General features: G+C 59.5%; 3 protein-coding genes across 9 annotated transcripts; all 3 read right to left on the reverse strand.

The window, feature by feature from the left end:
- Positions 1-401: 401 nt before the first annotated feature.
- Positions 402-10871, reverse strand: znf576.1 (zinc finger protein 576, tandem duplicate 1). Of its 5 annotated transcripts, none has more exons than XM_088905518.1 (12): positions 10802-10871; positions 9098-9322; positions 8310-8777; positions 4835-8007; positions 4430-4721; positions 3999-4162; positions 3831-3893; positions 3749-3797; positions 3494-3580; positions 2877-3087; positions 2530-2761; positions 402-2332 (listed from the first exon to the last, which is right to left on the reverse strand). In XM_088905518.1, the coding sequence occupies exons 2-12, from the start codon at positions 9243-9245 to the stop codon at positions 1112-1114; spliced, it is 6108 nt and encodes a 2035-aa protein (XP_088761644.1). In that variant the 5' UTR covers positions 9246-9322; positions 10802-10871; the 3' UTR covers positions 402-1111. The 5 variants fall into 5 exon arrangements, with proteins under 5 accessions (XP_088761644.1, XP_088761643.1, XP_088761642.1 ...); XM_088905517.1 differs by having other exon boundaries at positions 3494-3610; XM_088905516.1 differs by having other exon boundaries at positions 3749-3893.
- Positions 10872-11940: 1069 nt separating this feature from the next.
- On the reverse strand, positions 11941-16033 carry LOC148814967 (uncharacterized). Its single transcript, XM_088905519.1, has 6 exons — positions 15700-16033; positions 15094-15366; positions 14821-15006; positions 14290-14522; positions 13142-13304; positions 11941-12735 (listed from the first exon to the last, which is right to left on the reverse strand). The coding sequence occupies exons 1-6, from the start codon at positions 16016-16018 to the stop codon at positions 12557-12559; spliced, it is 1353 nt and encodes a 450-aa protein (XP_088761645.1). The 5' UTR covers positions 16019-16033; the 3' UTR covers positions 11941-12556.
- A 127-nt stretch (positions 16034-16160) lies between these two features.
- Positions 16161-19102, reverse strand: LOC148814968 (histone H4 transcription factor-like). 3 transcript variants are annotated; one of them, XM_088905522.1, is made up of 5 exons: positions 18802-19102; positions 17798-17837; positions 17387-17636; positions 16523-16713; positions 16161-16418 (listed from the first exon to the last, which is right to left on the reverse strand). In XM_088905522.1, exons 3-5 carry the CDS (start codon positions 17535-17537, stop codon positions 16161-16163), a joined length of 600 nt encoding a protein of 199 aa, XP_088761648.1. In that variant the 5' UTR covers positions 17538-17636; positions 17798-17837; positions 18802-19102. The 3 variants fall into 3 exon arrangements, with proteins under 3 accessions (XP_088761648.1, XP_088761647.1, XP_088761646.1); XM_088905521.1 differs by lacking the exon at positions 17798-17837; XM_088905520.1 differs by lacking the exon at positions 18802-19102 and having other exon boundaries at positions 17387-17921.
- Positions 19103-20093: the final 991 nt, after the last annotated feature.

The raw sequence follows: 20093 nt of genomic DNA on the forward strand, positions 1-20093 counted from the left end.
ACCCCTGTGTGTCTCCCAACAGGGGCTGCTGGTGCAGAACGACCACTGTGTGTCTCCCAGGAGGGGCTGCTGGTGCAGAATGACCCCTGTGTGTCTCCCAACAGGGGCTGCTGGTGCAGAACGACCCCTGTGTGTCTCCCAGGAGGGGCTGCTGGTGCAGAATGACCCCTGTGTGTCTCCCAGGAGGGGCTGCTGATGCAGAATGGAGTGTTTGTATAAAGAAGTTTTGGATACATAAGGATGAAAGACCTCACAGAAGCGCAAGAAACGATCAGTATTATGGCGCTAACCAATAACAATACATGCAGTAACAAACATGGTGTCACTGCCTTTATGGACTGTTTTTCAGGCAGAAGACAACAGGACCGATATGAAAACCAGCGACACACAAGAGCTCAATAGGAGTCGTTTTTATTAGTCCAGACACAAAAACAGCATTAAAAAAAGACTCGCACTTCCAGGCTTTGGCCTCCAGGGGGAGCCTCTTCCCCACAGTCCTGGCTCCATCACACCGTGCAGTAGTACCGCTTTCATCTGGGAATAAGAGGGGCCCCCCGATTCCCCGCGCTTCTGAACAGGAACTTCTCTCCTCGGGATCCCCAAGAGTCGGCTCTGCGAAGGAATTCTCTCCACGGCGAGTTCACACTCACAGGCAGGGTGTTAATTATTAATGACAGACCGGGCGTCGACTGCACTGCAGCTGGTGCTGCTGGAGTAGTGAGTTTCGTTGTTGGGGGGGGGGCACAGTCTGAGCGATCTCGACCGGGAGTCGAGCCCCCAGCCCAGTGCGGGTTCGAGAGGGGCTGGTGTCCGCACCAGCCTGTGTGCAGGGGGGGGAGGGGGGAAGTCGGGGTGCACGGAGGAGCAGAGCACTCTGGGCTTTTCCTTGTTCATTAGTGTTGTACGGAACTCGATTGCTGGGGGTCCAACTGCACCCCCAGGGACCCCACCTTCAACAGGCACCCCGATTTCGGAGAGAGTGCCAGTTTCAGGGCCCCACCAATCACGGTCGGGGGCGCCCCCGCTGATCACCCTGCCCTACCGAGGCGCAATATTCCGGCTCTGCCCCAGAGGTCCGAACCAGCTCCAGCGGGCCCAGAAGCGGGCCGGGTCACTGGCTGTGGAACTTGAGGAAGCAGTTGTCGGCGCGGGCGATGCACAGGAAGACGCAGCACTTGAGGCAGCGCACGCTGGAGTCCCGCCGGCAGCCCTCGTAGGCGCAGGGGCCGGCCAGGCTGGCGCCCGGCTGCTCGGGCCAGTGGCTGCGCCCGTCGTAGCGCGCGGCGGCCGCGGGGGGGGCGGGGCCGGGGGCCGTCTCCCGCCGGGCCGGAGGAGGAGGGGAGGGCGCGCGGGAGGGGGGGCGAGGGGCAGGAGGCACGCCGGCCCCCCCCGCCGAAATCAGCGCCTGGGACACCTGCAGCCGGAAGGCCATCAGAGTCCCGGCCGAGGGTCCCGCGGCAGGGGCGAGGGCGCCGCCCTGGAGGTCGTGGCGGTACTGCAGCCAGGAGTTGGCCAGCGCCAGGTCGACGAGGTGCCAGAGCAGCGCCAGCATCCAGCGGCCACGGGCCGGGCCGGAGGCGGCGCACCGGTACAGCGCCAGGAGGTCGGCGCACAGCTCGGCGCCCCTGGTGAACGTCTGGAACTCGCGCGCCACCGCCGGCACGCCGCTGTCCGCGCGCCGGGAGCCGGGCGCCGCGCCGCCCACGTAGGTGGACAGGAACTGCCCCTGGCGGCAGCGGACCAGACACATCCTTCCGTCGGCGCGCACCAGCTCCTCCCAGGAGCCGCCCGGCTGCAGCACCGCGGGCCCGGCCCTCCCCGCGCCGCGCAGCCCGGCCACCAGGAGGCGCTGGAGGACGCCAGGGGTAGCGCAGCGCTCGTCGCGCAGGAAGACCACGCTCCTCTTCCCCGGCTCGGAAGCCGAGATGGTGTTCGTTACCCTGGCAACCGCCTCCGCTTCCTCCTCCTCCTCCTCTTCATCATCATCATCGCCGTCGCTCGGCCGGTCCGGTCGAACCAGGAAATCCAGGACCAGCCCGCTGCTGCCCACCAGAACCGTGTTGCGCAGCCCTGGCGTCCTCCGCCGCCGCCCGAGGGGGACGGGCCGCGTCATCACCGCGCAGTGACCCTCGCGCGGCAGCGCCAGGCAGCCCCGGCGCACGCGGTCCAGCAGGGGGCGGACGCGCCACAGCCCGTCCCCGTCGTCCGCGCCGGGACGCCCCTCCGCCAGCCTCAGCGCCCGCTGCAGCTCCACAAAGCGGTCGAAAGGCATGGCGCCGGCGACGAGGGGCACCCGCGTGGACTCCTGCCAGTACAGCCTGGCACAGGGGAACTGTGGGGAAGCAGAGGGGTATCAGCCTGGTCACACTCCCAGAGACACGCTCTCGCACACGAGACGCTCACCCTGACACAAGAGGGAGAGGATCACCAACACACTGTCACACCTGGAGCGGATCAGACTGCTGCGCTCTGGGAAAATGAAATTTTGGCAAACAACTCAGCGCTCGACTAACTGGCTGAAGAGCTCACCCGCAGCGTTGCCATGGCGACGTGGACTCCCACGAGCCGGGCGATCTCATGGGCGGAGGTGCGGATGGGGGGCGTGGCCCCTGCAGGGTGGGGGCGGGAGTTGGTGCAGCGCGCCACGCCCTCCCAGGTGTGCCAGTCCAGGTACCGAGAGAAGTACTCGAGGGGCGTCAGCGGGGCCCCCCCAGGGCGCGGCGGGGGTTCGGAGAACACGGACTCCGGGTGCACGGGGAATCTGGGAGAGAGCGGGAAAGGGATTGAAAAACCGCGGCGGCGGCAGTCACCGATCCCGGATCCGGACCTGGAACTGGACTAGCGCTCCCAGACTCCTCGGCGGCACATGGGCTCACCTGCCCCGGGTCCACTCCTGGAGTCTCAGGACGCCGACGGGAGTCACGGGACTGTCCCGCGCCGAGTCGCCGCGGTAGCGCCCCAGGGCGGCGGCCTCTCCTTCCGGCTCCGAGTCGGAACCATCGGAGTCGTCGAGGTCGGAGCTCTGATCCAGGCGAGTCAGGAGCTCCTGGTGCCGGCAGTGCTGCCCGCTGTCCTGCTGGATAACACCTGGAACACCGTTGCACAGGACTTGTAACAGAGAACAGAGCTACAGCTCCCCACCAGGGGACAGGGCACAGCGCTACAGCGCTCCCCAAAGAGATCAGGGCACAGCGCTACAGCGCCCCAAAGAGATCAGGGCACAGCGCTACAGCGCGCCCCAAAGAGATCAGGGCACAGCGCTACAGCGCCCCAAAGAGATCAGAGCATAGTGCTACAGCGCCCCCCACAGAGATCAGAGCACAGTGCTACATCGCCCCCCCAGGGCTCAGGGCACAGCGCTATAGCACCCCCCAAAGAGATCAGAGCACAGTGCTACAGCGCCCCCCCAGGGCTCAGAGCACAGCGCTACAGCGCCCCCACAGGGCTCAGTCAGCTCCTGTTTCGAGCTCAGTGTTTCTCACACTGCACGCACCAGTGCTAGACACGTTCCCATCAGGCTCGGTGTCCACTGGCTCCGGCCTGCGCCGGTCCCTCTCACAGCTCTCCGTCACCAGACTCCCTGAGGAGGAGGAAGACACAGACATCAGCCCTGGGAGAGAGAGAGATGGGGCAAGGGACAGAGAGGAGAGAGAGGGACAGTGAGGACACAGAAACACAAGTTCTGATGAGCGAAGAAGAGAACATGGAAATGAAAGGGAGCAGAGATGCAGAAAGGAGTGAGGCTCACAGTGAGCTCTGTGGGCGCTTGGGGCTCCAGCGTCTGGTTCTAGTGCTGCTGGGCCCGTTTCCTCCCCTGGGTCTGGTACTGATGGGCCCGTTTCCTCCATTTCCTCCCCTGGGTCTGGTGCTGCCTGCTCCTCTTGCTGGAGCACCTGGACTCCCGGCCAAAGAGAGACAAGAGGGTCAGGGGTCAGGGGTCAGGGCCACACGCTCCAGATAGGGAAAAAAAACTTTAAGGGCAACAGGTGAGAACTCACCCCCACTGGCCCGTCGGCTCTCTGCAGGGGAGGAAGAGGAGGCTGCAGTTCCACCTCCCTCTCTTCCTCTTTCACTCCTCCTCCCCGCCCTCTCTCCGAGCGCCCCGCCCCGTCTCCTGCCTGGCTCCCCCTCGGCCCCTCCTCCGGCACAGCACGGCCAGCCTCTGCGGGACAGAGCAGCACATGATCAGGACTCAGGACTGGACACGCTGTCTCCCTGTCTGTCTGAGCCCTGGATCTCAGGGTTGTCCAACCCTCCAAGACCAGGACTGGACAGCCCTGCAGACACACTGACTGACCCTCCAGGACCAGGACTGGAAATGTGTTGGTGTATCTGTCTCCATCTGTCCCCTCCTCCACCCGCCTGTCTGACCTGGACCAATGAGCAGCAAAATCATTCTGCGCCTCTTCACCAGCAGACCCAAACTAACCAGCTGCACCCGTGTCCCTGGGGTGTCCGGGGTGATCTTGGCAGGCGGGTTCCTCATCCAAAATCAGGGGGTCCTCCTCCTTCACCAGGAACACACGGACCCCCTCCGTGCCCCCCTCTTCCTCGGGGCTCTCCTCCTGCTGCTGGCTGCCAGGTGGGGTATCGCCGCCAGGCTGCAGTTCGGAGGGGGGCACCTCCTCCACCTTGATCACCCGCCCCCCCAGGGCTTCGATCAGGCTCACTTCTCCGTCCGCGGGGTCCACCTGCACCCCAAAATCCAGGAGAGACGCCACCTGTAGCAGAGGGGTACAGATCAGGAGAGAATCCCTGCCAGTGGTTGTGACCGTTATCCATACCCCCACGATCCTCTCGGAAACACTGGTACCCCCACTGACCCGAAACTCACCTGTCTCCCCGACTGTCGCCCCGCGCTCGCCCGCTCCTCCTCTTCCTCTCCCTCGCTCCCGGGAGGAGGAGGAGGAGGAAAGAAGCCCTCCAGCAGGACGGACGCCTGAGACCTCCGCCCTCCCTCCTCTTCCTCGCCCTCCTCCACCTTGACCACCTCCACGCTGGTGGTCACGGCGCCCAGCTCGAAGACGATCTGCTCCTGGTCCTCGGACGACTCCTCCAGGGAAGCTCCCATCAGGGCCGCTGCCGCTAGCGCCCCCTGGTGGATGGCCAAGGAGAGCCCCCCACCGGTGGCCACTGGCGACGCCCGGAAGACCTCCACCAGCTCCATGCCTTCCTCCTCCTTCAGCAGAGCCCCTTCCGGGGCGACCTGTGACCCCAGCTGGAAGAGGAGCTGGCCAACCCCTCCTGGCCCCTCTCCGCTTCGTGTCTCTCCCTCCTCCTGCTCCTCTCCTCCTCCGCGTTTGTCTCTTATTCCCTCCTCCTCCTCCTGGTGGGCGGTCTGTCCCGGCCTCCCTTTCCACCCTCCTCCTCCTCCTCCGATGGCCACCTCTGCCTCCTCTTCCTCCTGTTTGATCTCCGCCGGATCCGCGGGCCGACTCTGGCCGCGGCTCGCCGGGCCTGGCGCCGCCCGGGCGGCCGCGGCGGACCTGCGCCCCCCGCGCTTGCCCCGCTGGCCTCGAGCGCCCCCTGGGGCGGCCGGGGTGGGCACGGCCGCGGCCACACGAGAGGAGGACCGCAGCCGCCGGCGGGGGTCGGAGGGCGGGACCGCGCGATCGTCCCGCGGCTCCAGGACAGACTCCTCCCCCTCGCTCGGCTCGGGTGGGGGCCGGGGTCCCGGTGCGGGCGGGTCAGGGCCCGGAGGCCGGCTGCGGCTCTGGTGCCGGTCCCCCTGCTCTGGGCTCGGGCGGCCCGACCCGGCTGACGACAGGGCTGCGGGAGAGGAAGCAGGAGGAGGAAGAGGAGGAGACGCGGACGGGAATGGGAGAGGGCCATCCGGCGGCGTGCCTCCTGTTCCCTGCCTCTGCTCCTCTCCTCCGCCTCCCTCTGCTCCCGGACGGTCCCCGCCGTTCTGTCCGGCCTGCTGCTCAGGCTCCGCCTCCCGCTGCTCCTCCTCCGACTGCGCTCTCCGGTCCAGGCACGGGCTTCCGGCAGGCTCCGTGGCGGCCGGCCGGAGCGCGCCCCCTCTCTCGGCGGGCCTCGCGTTCCTGCCCTCCCGTCCTCGCAGCCCGGACAAATCCAGGGCCCGATCCTGGACAGGAAAGGGTCCTGCTGCCGCCTCCGTGTCGAAATCCGCCGGCTTCGCAGTCACCCCGGCGCCCGGCGACCCGGCCCCTTCCGGCTCCCGACTCCGCGGGGACGTCGCAGCAGCCCCCCCTGCCGATCCAGGCACGCCTCCGGGCTCGGCCGACCCGCCGGCGTCCGGCCCGGCCTCGGGGTCCCCCTCCAGACGCGTGGGGGTCTCCGACACCCGGGGGAGCTCCATCTCCCCCTCGCTGCCCGTGTCCGGCTCCCCGCGGGCCGCGCCCCGGCCGTGCTCCCTCTCCCAGTGCTCCTGCATCCCCGGCTCGCGGCAGAACCGCTCGGCACACACCCTGCCCGGACCCCCCGCGGGGGGCGCTGCCGGCGCCGGGGCCTTGCGCTTCCTGGGGTTCCCCCGAGAGGCCGAGGAGGGGGAGGGGGAGGGGGGGCAGCAGGGGGCGGCTTGCTCCGCCGGGCGGCGCTTCTGGCGTTTCCTCTGCTGCCCCGGCGGCTCCGGCTGGGCCTTGCGTTTCGGCGGCCTCCTCCGGCTGTGGCGGCCCTTAGCCGGCCGCGGCGGGGCTGGCGGGCTTGGCTCGGGGGCGCGGTCCGGAGGCTGAGCCGGCAGGCGCTCCTGTCGCGACTGCGCCGGTGGAGCCCGCAGCGGTGCCGGGGTCAGCAGCAGGGGCAGCGGGGCCGGGGGCTGTGGGGGCAGCAGGGGCTGTACCTGCAGCTCTACTTGCGGCTGTGGCTGCTGCTGCAATTCGAGCTGCGGTCGCGGTTCCGGGAGCTGCGGCTGCTGCTCCGGCTGTAGCTGCTGCTGCAGTGGTGGTTCTAGAGGCTGTGGCTCCGGTTGCTGCTGCAGTGGTGGTTCTAGAGGCTGTGGCTCCGATTGCAGCTGCAGTGGTGGTTCTAGAGGCTGTGGCTCCGGTTGCTGCTGCAGTGGTGGTTCTAGAGGCTGTGGCTCCAGTTGCTGCTGCAGTGGTGGTTCTAGAGGCTGTGGCACCAGTTGCTGCTGCAGTGGTGGTTCTAGAGGCTGTGGCTCCGGTTGCTGCTGCAGTGGTGGTTCTAGAGGCTGTGGCTCCAGTTGCTGCTGCAGTGGTGGTTCTAGAGGCTGTGGCTCCAGTTGCTGCTGCAGTGGTGGTTCTAGAGGCTGTGACTCCGGTTGCTGCTGCAGTGGTGGTTCTAGAGGCTGTGGCACCAGTTGCTGCTGCAGTGGTGGTTCTAGAGGCTGTGGCACCAGTTGCTGCTGCAGTGGTGGTTCTAGAGGCTGTGGCTCCGGTTGCTGCTGCAGTGGTGGTTCTAGAGGCTGTGGCACCAGTTGCTGCTGCAGTGGTGGTTCTAGAGGCTGTGACTCCAGTTGCTGCTGCAGTGGTGGTTCTAGAGGCTGTGGCTCCGGTTGCTGTTGCAGTGGTGTCTGCGATGCCAACTGCGGCTCCTTCTGTGTCTGCAGTTCTAATAGCAGCGGCAGCACCTGCAGTTCTGACTGTGGCTGCGACTGCAGTTCCAATTGCGACTCTGACTGCAGTTCTAACTGCAGTTGCAGATGAGGTTGCGGCTCTAACTGCGGTTGCAGATGTGGTTGCAGGTCTAACTGCAGTTGCAGATGTGGTTGTGGCTCTAATTGCGCTTGTGTCTGCAGGTCTAGCTGCGCTGGAGGCTGCGGCTCTAATGGCGCTGGAGGCTGTGGCGGCAGAGCCGACTGCGGTGGCCCAGACTGCTTCAGCAGCTGCACAAGCTGCGGCGTCAGGTCCAGCTGCTGCGGCTGCCGTATAGACTCCAGCTGTTTCACGAGCTTTGCTTGCGGCGGATGCTCCTCTGGCGCCCCCTGCTGGTCCACCGCGTGCTTGTGCTTCATGTGTCTCAGCAGGGTCTTGCCGTTCTTGAAAGTCACGTGACACAGGGGGCAGCTGTGGGCAGCCTCGTCTTCCTCTGCGAACGAGACACGAAGGGAAAACGTTACGCAGGCATCGGCCCGGCTCTGGGGAGAGCTGCCACCTGGGCAGGAAAACTCTGGGACACATCCCAGTGAGGCACCATGGCATGATCCCATCTCCCATCCACACCCCTTCCTTCGCCAGGACCTCGATCGACCAGCACGCCACGACCCCTAACGACTACACTGACCCTTCGTGAGCTCGTACGCCTCTGCAAACACTGCGGCCGCCACACTACGTCTCTCCCACCCCTCCCAGCGTCTCCCGTCCCACCCGGCTGGTGGCGGGGACACTCACGCGGGCCGCCCTCCTCGTGCGTGAGCTGGTGGCGGTACAGGCCGGAGGACTGGCTGAAGCGGCGGGCGCAGTGCGGGTGCGGGCAGGCGTAGGGCCGCTCGCCGGTGTGCGTGCGCCGGTGGTAGCGCAGCAGCGTCAGGGTCTTGCAGGGCTTGCCGCAGTCCGCGCAGGCGTAGCCCGTCTGGCGGGAGTGGGCGCGCTTGTGCAGCGTCAGCTCCGTGGAGCGCGGGAAGCCCTCGCCGCACACGGGGCACTTGAAGGGGCGCTTCTCGGTGTGGCCGCGCTGGTGCTCCAGCATCTCGCGGGACGAGGCGAAGGCGCGGTCGCACACGTAGCAGGTGAAGAGCGAGTCGCCCAGCACGGCCGCCTCGTACTCCGCCGGGTGGCGCTTCTTCAGGTGCCGCTCCTTCCCCTTGAAGTCACTGAAGGTGATGTGACACTCGAGGCACTGGAGAGACAGCTGGGCAGCTGGACAGACAGAGAGGACTGACTTAATACTGACTGGACACTCCAGTACATGAACACTGCACTGAGAGAGAGAGGGGTTAATACAGACACACTGACTGGACACTCCAGTACATTAACACTGCACTGAGAGAGAGAGGGGTTAATACAGACACACTGACTGGACACTCCAGTACATGAACACTGCACTGAGAGAGAGAGGGGTTAATACAGACACACTGACTGGACACTCCAGTACATTAACACTGCACTGAGAGAGAGGTTAGTACAGACTCTGTTAATGTTCAGATATTCATGAATCAGTGAAGAAACCCGTTACATACAGCTGGGTGGCTTTCCGATCAGAGCTGGGATGTCCCTCTTCAGGGGCTCCAGTCGGTCCCTCTTGGCCACCTGGACCTGCCCTGGCTCCATGGCCTGCCCCCCTGCTCCCGAGCTCTCCTCGTTGATTGGCCCAGCCACCGTCTCCATGGCGCCCAACTTCTCCTACTGCACCCTGAGGGGGCGGGGCTGGTCCTTCGGCAGCCCCAGGGGAGAAGAGAGCTTTCCTGAGTGAGAGAGGGGAGACTGAAAAACTGATGAAAGTGTCTCAGATTCTGAAGCACCATCTTAACAAACTGACTACAGAATGTCCAGAACTGTTTTAGAGAGAGAGATCACTTTATTGGCCATATACAATTTCTTGTGTTAGGAACTTGCTCTCCATGAGGCACACAGACAGGGAGAGAAGCTGGGGGTCAGAGCGCAGGGTCAGCCATTTATACAGCAACCCTGGAGCAGCTGGGGTTGAGGGCCTTGCTCAGGGGCCCAACGGAGTAGGATTCCTCTGCCGGCCGCAGGATTCGAACTGGCAACCTTCCAGCCACAGGCGCAGATCCTGAGCCATTTTGCTCGAGAAAGTGAACACAGGGGGAACATGCAAACTCTGCGCAGACAACACCCCAGTTCCAGAACTGCACGCAGGCCCCAGTGCTGACTGGCAGCCATGCTGCCCACTGCACCACCAAAGTGCTGACCAGCTCTAAATCCTCCGATCGTATCTCTCCTGTGCCATCTCCCAGTCTCTTTAAACTCCCCGGCTGTGTTGCACAGCCTGCCTCCTGTGTGCCTTCAGGAGCTCCTGTCCCGATACGCTCACTGTGTCCTGCTGACTCAGGGCTCCCTCACATCCTGCACCAGGGGCCAGCCCCTCGTCTGCCCTCTCTCCCTGGCGGATGGCTTTAAATCTCTCCTGCAGAGCTGCTCATGAACACCTGCACTTCCTTCATTCTTTTTTATTTTCAGAATTTATGCAATTTTCTGTATTATTCTTTGCCTGGTTCTCCACGTTTTTCTTCTTTATGTATAATTGGGTGAAGTGCTTTGAGAAAACTCTACTAGAGGGGAGCTACGTGCAGATGGATGAGTTTCTCTGTTCACTGGGCTGCAGTGAAATCGAACAAGCGCCTCACCTGTAATCATTCCAGTCTACTCCTAATCTCGAACCCTGCTCCCACACAGCTCCACTCCTTCAGTCAGGGGCTAAAGGTCACCGTGAGTCTGGGCTCATGAGGACAGTAACTGGCTCAGTTCAGCCCCTGAGAGCCCCAGTCCTTCAGGGGCTCTGGGGTCTTTAATCAGGGGTTAAAGGTCACTGTCAATCTCGACAGAGGTAGGTTTTGGACAATGGCAGCATCAGTAGAGCATCGCTGCTTTCCAATAACTTAAGATCTATCATTTCATAACTTTTCGAATCGTGCTCATTGACTAAACTTTATGCAATCGCTTTACGCCAATCGGCTTATCCTGGTTTTGAGTGCAACAGACATCTTACTTTTAAAATAAAATTGAATATCACCTCTACTTCACGCCAGATCTGCTGTGAATGGGTTTGCAGCGCCACTGTAACTACTGGATTATCAGCACTACCCAGCGAATTTCCTGCCATAATATCTAAACACGCATCCTCCCACTCCCATATTTCAGCCCCAAATCATAATTTTTCTGCCTTTTTTCTATGAAAAATAAAACAAGCATAGAAGTCATACCTACGTAGCACCAGATTGAGCCTTCCTCTCTCCGCGTCGCATGTTGAAAAACAAAGACTGGAGGAATCGGCCAGGCGAGATAATGACGTCATAAACAGGCGCCCGGGTTTCGCAAAGCATTCCGGGCCTTGAAGTCGTGTAGCCTGAAAGGGGCGTGGTTACAGGAGAGAGCGCGTCACCAACACCAGGATTGTGGCGAGATGTAGCCTCACTTTGCAGGCAACGGGTGCAACATCAAGCGAAAAACACGCCAGCTATCAACATGGTGGTTAGTATTTTGGATTTGAAACTGTTAGGTGTTCAGTTCAAATTCCAGAGTTGGGATGCTGATGTTATGCTTTAGTCGGGTACTCATCAGCCATCTGTAACACTGACACAGATCACAGTGAGACTGGGGCTCCTTTAAAGCTCTCTGCTCCAGACTGCAGGGAGATGAGTATCCTGACTCTATAAGGGCTGTGTCTCTACCTGTAACACTGACACAGGTCACAGTGAGACTGGGGCTCCTTTAAAGCTCTCTGCTCCAGACTGCAGGGAGATGAGTATCCTGACTCTATAAGGGCTGTGTCTCTCCCTGTAACACTGACACAGGTCACAGTGAGACTGGGGCTCCTTTAAAGCTCTCTGCTCCAGACTGCAGGGAGATGAGTATCCTGACTCTATAAGGGCTGTGTCTCTCCCTGTAACACTGACACAGGTCACAGTGAGACTGGGGCTCCTTTAAAGCTCTCTGCTCCAGACTGCAGGGAGATGAGTATCCTGACTCTATAAGGGCTGTGTCTCTACCTGTAACACTGACACAGATCACAGTGAGACTGGAGCTCCTTTAAAGCTCTCTGCTCCAGACTGCAGGGAGATGAGTATCCTGACTCTATAAGGGCTGTGTCTCTACCTGTAACACTGACACAGGTCACAGTGAGACTGGGGCTCCTTTAAAGCTCTCTGCTCCAGACTGGCAGGGAGATGAGTATCCTGACTCTATAAGGGCTGTGTCTCTCCCTGTAACACTGACACAGGTCACAGTGAGACTGGGGCTCCTTTAAAGCTCTCTGCTCCAGACTGCAGGGAGATGAGTATCCTGACTCTATAAGGGCCAGAGCAGGCTGAACACAAACTGCACAAAAAAGACAACAGGCTCATTCATCTGACCACTAATGACATTTATTATCAACACAAGCACAGTGGACAAAGCTGTGTCAGGACAGACAGACGCCCAGTTTTCACTCCACAAAGCTGACAGGATCCCGGATCTGGGCAAAGGGGCACGAGGGGGGTGTCTGGTGGCAGGGGGTGGGTGAAGGCTCGTTCGGCTCGCAGTGCTCCGGGGGTCTAGCGACAGCGGAGCGTGCCCCAGCTCGCGGGCGCTGCCGACAGCTCCGCCGGACCACCGGTCACCTCCAGCGAGGGGACGGCCGAGCGGCCCTTCTGCCAGGAGCGCGGGCCGCTAACCGCCGACGCTGCCCGAACGCCGCGGGGCACCACCGCCAACCGATCCCCTCCGCTCTTCAGGAGCCAGAAAGCTGGAAGCCATGAATTCCAGGCCTTTGGAAACATCGGGACGGCGGCACTGTCAGGAAACCGCTGTGGATCTGGGAGGTGTTGGCGGCGTGTCGGGGAGGGGACAAGCCCCTCACACTCGGGGTGAAGCGAGGGCATGATATTTCGGGAAGGGGGGGGAATGTCAATCTGAAAATCGATAAAACTAATAAAATAAATAAACACACACACTCCCACCACCCCCCGCCCCTCTGGCTGTTAGTGGGGGTCCGTTTTCGGGGGACGATCGCGGGGTGCGGTGTTGCCGGGGAGACGGGGCGGGGGCGCCTGCAGGAGGGGGTGCTTGGCGCTCATGTGCCGCTCTCTGGTCTTCCTGTCGCTGAAGGCGATGTGGCACAGCTGGCACCGCCAGGACAGGCCGCGGGCGCCGCCGTCCGCTGGGAGGGGGACAGGAAATGACATCATCACTCACAACAACACTGACAATCCTGCCGCCGTCCATCGGAGAGCGGGCTCTCAAGGCACGGATCTACGATTTAGGATGACAGACGCGTCTTGTTTCAGTAACAGGGCAGGAGGCAGCAGGCTGGCGAAGCAGTCCTGGGATCGTGTCTGGGCTGCAGCATCGGTTTGTGTCCAGGTGCTCCATCTTCCCTCCTCTGAGCCCCTTCCTCATTAACCCCCCAGTCTGGGCCCCTTCCTCGTTAACCCCCCAGTCGGGGCCCCTTCCTCGTTAACCCCCCAGTCTGGGCCCCTTCCTCGCTAACCCCCCCAGTGTGGAGCAGCTGCAGTGCTGCAGTGTGACCGGACTGTCTAGGACTCCAGCACAGCATCAGTACTTACCAGCTCCGTCCGGATCAGCACAGGAGGGCGGGGCAAGCAGGGGGGGCTGGTTCAGGAGTGAGGGGGCTGGTCGTGCTTCGGGGGGGGGAGGAGGAGGGGGCCTGGTGTGGACGCTCTTGTGACGCTGTAGGCCAGACGCCCTCTTGAAGGTGTTTCCACACAGCTGCCGAAACCACAGAGCGAGAGAGAGAGGAACAGGTGCAGTCTGAGTGCCTGATTCTCACCTGGAACGGGTACAGTCTCTCTTCAGTGTGTCTGAGCCTCACCTGGCACAGGTACGGTCTCTCTTCAGTGTGTCTGAGCCTCACCTGGCACAGGTACGGTCTCTCCTCAGTGTGTCTGATTCTCACCTGGCACAGGTACGGTCTCTCCTCAGTGTGTCTGATTCTCACCTGGCACAGGTACGGTCTCTCCTCAGTGTGTCTGAGCCTCAACTGGCACAGGTACGGTCTCTCCTCAGTGTGTCTGAGCCTCACCTGGCACAGGTACGGTCTCTCCTCAGTGTGTCTGAGCCTCAACTGGCACAGGTACGGTCTCTCCTCAGTGTGTCTGAGCCTCACCTGGCACAGGTACGGTCTCTCCTCAGTGTGTCTGAGCCTCAACTGGCACAGGTACGGTCTCTCCTCAGTGTGTCTGAGCCTCACCTGGCACAGGTACGGTCTCTCCTCAGTGTGTCTGAGCCTCACCTGGCACAGGTACGGTCTCTCCTCAGTGTGTCTGAGCCTCACCTGGCACAGGTACGGTCTCTCCTCAGTGTGTCTGAGCCTCACCTGACACAGGTACGGTCTCTCCTCAGTGTGTCTGAGCCTCACCTGACACAGGTACGGTCTCTCCTCAGTGTGTCTGAGCCTCACCTGGCACAGGTACGGTCTCTCCTCAGTGTGTCTGATTCTCACCTGGCACAGGTACGGTCTCTCCTCAGTGTGTCTGATTCTCACCTGGCACAGGTACGGTCTCTCCTCAGTGTGTCTGAGCCTCACCTGGCACAGGTACGGTCTCTCCTCAGTGTGTCTGAGCCTCACCTGGCACAGGTACGGTCTCTCCTCAGTGTGTCTGAGCCTCACCTGACACAGGTACGGTCTCTCCTCAGTGTGTCTGAGCCTCACCTGACACAGGTACAGTCTCTCCTCAGTGTGTCTGATTCTCACCTGGCACAGGTACGGTCTCTCCTCAGTGTGGAGCCGGCGGTGAATCAACAGCGCCTCCTGGCTGTGGCACACCTGGCCACAGTCGGCACAGGCGTGGCGCCACGGCCCCCGGGGGTGGAGTCGCCGGCGATGTGTTGCCATGGCAGCTGGACGGTCGAAACCTTCGCCACACAGTGGGCACAAGAAGGGCAGGCGAGGAGAAGGGTCAGTGGAGGGGGGCAAAAGCTGAGAGTCTGAGAGAGGAAGAGAGACAGAGGGGAAGGCAGACAGGGAGAGAGATTACGAATTGGATATAAAAATTAACTTCACACAAAAATTATAAATCATTACAATGGATGTACAGTATGTGGTGGTAAAGTGTTAGTACTGGCTGCAGACACGCTGACCGGCCCTCCAGGACCAGGACTGGACAGCCCTGCAGACACACTGACCGTCCCTCCAGGACCAGGACTGGACAGCCCTGCAGACACACTGACTGACCCTCCAGGACCAGGACTGGACAGCCCTGCAGACCATTCTCTCTCCACTCACCTCTCTCTCCAGGTGCCTCCCTGCTGTCCCTCTCCTCCTCTAGGGGCTCCTCTTTGATCTGGACTCTCAGCACCTCCTCTTCCTCCTCCTCCGTGCCTCGCTCCCCCCCTCTCTCCCCGGAGCTCGGGACAGGGTCAGGATACTGGTCATCGGAGCGTGGGGAAGAGCAGGGTGACCAGGGGTGTCCTGGGAAGACAAGTAGATGGACAGATAAATGGACAGATGGACAGTGGACAGTGGACAGAAACAAACCAATCCAGACAGGTGACTTACCAGAAGATTCCCTGCAGCTGTGGGCGGGACCTGTCCCCAGGGGTGTGTCCTCCTCTTCCTCAGGGGGCTCCTCCTTGATCTGGACCTGCAGCACCTCACCCTCCTCCTCCTCCTCCTCCTCGGCGAAGAGCAGTGCGGGCGGCGCGGAGCAGCCGGGGGGGTGCTTGGCGTGCATGTGGCGCTCCTGCGTCTTCACGTCCCGGAACAGGAAGTTGCAGTGAGGGCACTTGTGCTGCTGCGGGGCGGGGCTGGGGGCAGGCTGGGAGCCGGGGTCTGGAGGGGGAGAGGGAGGTAGCTACTTGCACAGCACGTCCCTCTGTCCCCCACTCTCCCCACCTCCCCTCCTCTCCCTCTGTTCCCTCTCGGTTGTCTCTCCTTTCTCTCCTCCTCTCCCTCTGTTCTCTCTCTCCTCTCTCTGCTGTCTCTCCTCTCTCTCCTTTGTGTGTTAACTCTCTCTGTTCCCTCTCTCTCCTCCTCTTCCACTGTTCTCTCTCCCCTCTCTCTCTCCTCTCTCTGTTGTCTCGTCTCTCCTCTCTCTCTGTTCCCTCTCTCTCCTCCTCTCCCACTGTTCTCTCTCTCCTCTCTCTCCTCCTCTCCCTCTCTCACCAGTCCCAGCAGTGTCAGGAGGGGGGTCCTGCTCCGCGCCGCCCTCCCTCTCCTCCTCCTCCTCCCTGTCCCGCTCTCCCTCGCTCTGGGTGCGGTGGGCTCTCTGGTGGGCCGCGAGCTGGGCGGAGGAGGGGAAGGTGTGGTCGCAGCGGCGGCAGGCGAAGACAGTTCGTCCCCGGAGCCGGCGCTCGTACTCCTCAGGGTGCTTGAAGCGCAGGTGCTTCTCGCTCGTCTCCAGGTCCTTGAAGGTGATGAAGCACTGGAGGCACTGGAGAGACACGACTGGGAGAGAGAGAGAGAGAGAGAGAGAGGGCTCCATACAGACACGGAGAAGCAGTGCAGGTCAAACAGAGAGCAGAGAAGGAGTAAAAGAATCAGCCATTGGTGATGGTGACTGTGCAGGTTATGATGATGATGTCAGTAATGGTGATGGTGAGTGATGCTGACGATGGGGACCTTGATCAGCCTGGCCACGTGTCTGACTCACGGGGAGAGGTGTCCGGGGGCGGGGCCGCCGGGGTGGGCGGGGCCGGAGGTTGCCGCGGCGCCGGGGGGGCGTGGCCGCGGCGGTGGCTCAGCAGCTGCTTGAGGGAGCGGCAGGTGTGGGCGCAGTCCCGGCACACGTAGCTGGACTGGCGCAGGTGGCGGCGCTTGTGGTTGATGAGGGCGTGGGACTGGACGAAGCTGTCGCCGCACACGGGGCACTGGAACGGCCGGCCCTGGGGGACAGGGGCACAGAAGGCGCACAGGGTGACATCCGTCTCCATCACCCGCCGATCAGTGGCGGGCCGGCCGACGCCGGGGCGTGACCGCGGGGGCTGACCTGCGTGTGCTGGGCGCGCTGGTGCTCGATGAGCTCCCGGGACGAGCCGCAGGACAGCTGGCACAGGTGGCAGCGCAGGGAGCCGGACAGGATGTGCTCCTGGTACTCCTCCGGGTGGCGGCGGCGCATGTGGCGCTCCTTCGCCCGGCTGCCCGGGAACCGCAGGCCGCACTCCCGGCACTGCAGGGACACTGGGAGCGAGACACAGCACACAAAGTGCACAAAACTCACTCTTCAGGACCTGCATCAGGGAGCCAGCAGGGGAGGCCAGTCAAAACATGCGGGGCTGAATCAGGCCAATAGCCAGTACTAATCAGCATGCAGAAAACAGCACTAGAATACTGGTTACCCCCGAGAGACAGTGATCAGAAGTCTACCACCACCAGGCCCTGCTGAGCCCAGAGAAGAGCCCAGAGAAGAGCCCCTCAGCCAGCTGGTCCTGAGGCTCACGGACACCATCTAGCCCCAGGACAGCACAGCTATCCATCTATTATCTAACCACGTTATCCAGCTGGGAGGAGCTGGAGGTTGCGCAAGGCAGGAAGGCAGGGTACACCTCGGATGGGATACCAGTCCATAGCAAGGCCCACACACTCACACCAGGGCCAATTTTCCCCAAACCCAACAAACCTACAAGTCTGTCTTTGTACTGTGGGAGGAACATGGGCAGAACATACAGACTCCACACAGACAGCACCTCAGGATTTGAACCCAGAGTCCCAGTACTGCGAGGCAGCAATGCTAAGCACTGCTCAACCATGCTCATAGCAATTAAAACAACACAAATCAAAGTCCATCAAATCACAGCACAAGTCAACACTCCTGTTCTCACTGGGCAACATGTCCTGGTCTTCATTGACTCACCTGGCTGTGTGGTCACCTCTCCATTGACCTCTGACCTCGCTTCCTCTTCCTCCTTCACACACACCCTCTGCACATCTCCCTGCCCAGACTCCGCCCCTCTGTGAGGTAGCTCCTCCCCCTCCTGCTTGATTGACAGCAAACAGGTCTCCATGATGATGCCTTGCGTTGGCCTAGCCAAACCAGTGCAAGTGGAGGGGGCGGAGCTTAGCCCAGGCCAATGGCAGTGTTCCTCTCTGTGTTCAATGGAAGCCTTATGGAAACAGTAATATAAAATTCTTAGGGAAACAACAAAATCTTCAGATTTCGATTTCCAAACTGAGTTGTGCATGAGTTTGCGGTCTATTGTACTGCCTTGAGAATGGCCCCAGTGAAAGCTTGTATTGCAGGGAGCTCAGATCAGTAACTCTTTACCTGTCTCTTTGCCTGTACAGCCTGGAATGAGCACTGATGTCTTTGCAGCCAGTGAGAAAGATGGAATTTTTAAACATTTTAAACTGATGCTTTTCGGAATGGTATACTGTAAAAAGAGACTTTCAAATTTACAGTATTCTACACTAGTTCAACAAATCATATAAAAACAATCATTTTAAAGCTCAAAGCTAGGTATCTATCTGTCCACAGAGGAGACCCAGTGCTGGGGTAACAGGTCACAGGAAGCCAGTCTGGCAATGGGGTCTGTTTATTATTAATAATTCAGGTAGGGAGCTGCGTCAGCATGCGTAGGCTGCAAAGGAACAAGTAATAGGTGTATTCCCTGCTGAAAAAAAGAAGAAAGAAAACACAACGTTTCAGCTGTGGAGCCTTCCTCAGGTGTGAGAGGTGTCAGAGGTGTCTCACACCTGAAGAAGGCTCCACGGCCGAAACGTTGTGTTTTCTTTCTTCTTTTTTTTCAGCATAGAATTAACCTATTACTTGTTCCTTATTATTAATAAGATGAATATTACTCCAGATGCCTTTATTTAAAATAACCGACATTTCCACCGATTTCAAAAGCTGGGTAATGTACTGGACCAGTTCGGATGAGCTGTGCTCAAAGGTAGCAATGTCCCGGCTGGGATTCGAACCCACAACCTTCCGGTAAGGAGATCCGAGCCGCACAGCTGCCCCGCCCTCAGGTCAGCACAGCTGCTGACGCGGTCTGGAGCGCTCAAGCATCACGTAAACACCCAGAGGCGTCTGTGAATCAGATCGTCATTGTCTCCATAATTCGCTTTCAGTAAAAGTATCATATAAGTGAAGCACACTTATTTTCTTGTTATTCTAACACAATACATTAACAGTAATAATAATAATGCACATGCATTTCATTAATTTTTTTACGTCCTAATAATAAATATTATGTAAAAAAAATAAACAAAAAAAATCCGTTCTAACTAACAGTTTCCTAATTAGGAATCCACCTGTAACTAGCGTACCTGAGACCGAAGTGTCGGCCGGTGTGGTCTCCCTACTCCTGTATCGCCTCTGAAAGATTCGCAGAAGCTCACGGGTACCAATTACAAATAAACCGATTCAATTATGAAACTGAAGATTTTTGCATAAATGTATAATTCTCCATCTCGTTTTGTGCAATCTCCTTAGCTCACTGTAAAAGGATCTCTGTGCAAAGCAGACGACGTTTCGGTGGCTATAAAATTAATCATAGTTGTCTGTACAAAACTACACAGCACTAACAAATAAAATACCATTTAACAAGGCATCTTTTTATTACAGACAACAAACCAGTCGGCATTTGATGACGTCATGCAGAAACACCATAGAGTTGTAGATCTTTGTATGTAGAGAAGTCGTGTAGACTTATGGGAAAGCAGGCACACAAGTGGAAGATGAAACGGGCATTACTGATTGCTATTAGTTCTAACGAACATCTAAATGTCTAAGATCAAGAGCCAGACTTAAGCAATTTTGTTTTCGGAAACTATTTTTTTTTAAAAAGGGGCTCTGTGACTCAGGATCTGTGCCTGTGGCTGGAAGGTTGCCGGTTCAAATCCTGTGGCAGGCAGAGGAATCCTACTCTGTTGGGCCCCTGAGCAAGGCCCCTTAACCCCAGCTGCTCCAGGGGTGCCATATAAATGGCTGACCCTGCACTCTGACCCCCAGCTTCTCTCCCTGTCTGTGTGCCTCATGGGGAGCAAGCTGGGGTCTGCGAAAAGACAAATTCCTAGTACAAGAACTTGTATATGACCAATAAAGTGATCTTATATTATTGAAAATGAGCGCTGCAGTGCACCTGACACTGAGGTGTTCGAAGGGAAAATGACTTTACTGGGAGTTTTATCTGCAAAACCAGCTTCAGACATGTTTGCATCGTTCAAAGCAAAAGCAGTAGATGAGTCACCAGCAGAACAAGAGTAATAACAGGGTTTACTGGTATTTACACCGAATCTGGACAGTTTCAATGCACAACTGGATACAATGCACAATTCATAAAAAAATGTCACATTATTTCTCTCTCAGGAACAGGGTGAAGGGTCAGAAGTTAAGAGCACCCTGTTCCTGAGAGAGAAATAATGTCATGGAAAAATGAGACTATACTCCAGTGTTTCCCTCGTTGTGTGTCTCTGTGTGTGAGGCTATACCCCTCTGTGTGTGTCTCTGTGTGTGAGGCTATACCCCCCTGTGTGTCTCTGTGTGTGAGGCTATACCCTTGTGTGTCTCTGTGTGTGAGGCTATACCCCTGTGTGTCTCTGTGTGTGAGGCTATACCC

This window comes from Atractosteus spatula, chromosome 25, assembly GCF_055471065.1.
Source record: "Atractosteus spatula isolate fAtrSpa1 chromosome 25, fAtrSpa1.hap1, whole genome shotgun sequence".
Classification (NCBI taxonomy): domain Eukaryota; kingdom Metazoa; phylum Chordata; class Actinopteri; order Semionotiformes; family Lepisosteidae; genus Atractosteus; species Atractosteus spatula.

Coding starts and splice junctions, on each gene's coding strand:
- LOC148814968 (XM_088905520.1), bottom strand. CDS start 17,714: ATGCACAACTCAGTTTGGAAATCGAAATCTGAAGATTTTGTTGTTTCC. Junction 16,714..17,386: donor AGAGGTGACCACACAGCCAG/GTGAGTCAATGA, acceptor TCTCGCTCCCAG/TGTCCCTGCAGTGCCGGGAG. Junction 16,419..16,522: donor AGCGCGCCCAGCACACGCAG/GTCAGCCCCCGC, acceptor CCTGTCCCCCAG/GGCCGGCCGTTCCAGTGCCC.
- znf576.1 (XM_088905514.1), bottom strand. CDS start 9,245: ATGGAGACGGTGGCTGGGCCAATCAACGAGGAGAGCTCGGGAGCAGGG. Junction 3,894..3,998: donor GAGCCGACGGGCCAGTGGGG/GTGAGTTCTCAC, acceptor CCGGGAGTCCAG/GTGCTCCAGCAAGAGGAGCA. Junction 2,762..2,876: donor CAGGAGTGGACCCGGGGCAG/GTGAGCCCATGT, acceptor GCTCTCTCCCAG/ATTCCCCGTGCACCCGGAGT.
- LOC148814967 (XM_088905519.1), bottom strand. CDS start 16,018: ATGGAGCCCTCTCTCTCTCTCTCTCTCTCTCTCCCAGTCGTGTCTCTC. Junction 15,367..15,699: donor TCCTGACACTGCTGGGACTG/GTGAGAGAGGGA, acceptor CTCCCCCTCCAG/ACCCCGGCTCCCAGCCTGCC. Junction 14,523..14,820: donor GGAGGCACCTGGAGAGAGAG/GTGAGTGGAGAG, acceptor TTCCTCTCTCAG/ACTCTCAGCTTTTGCCCCCC.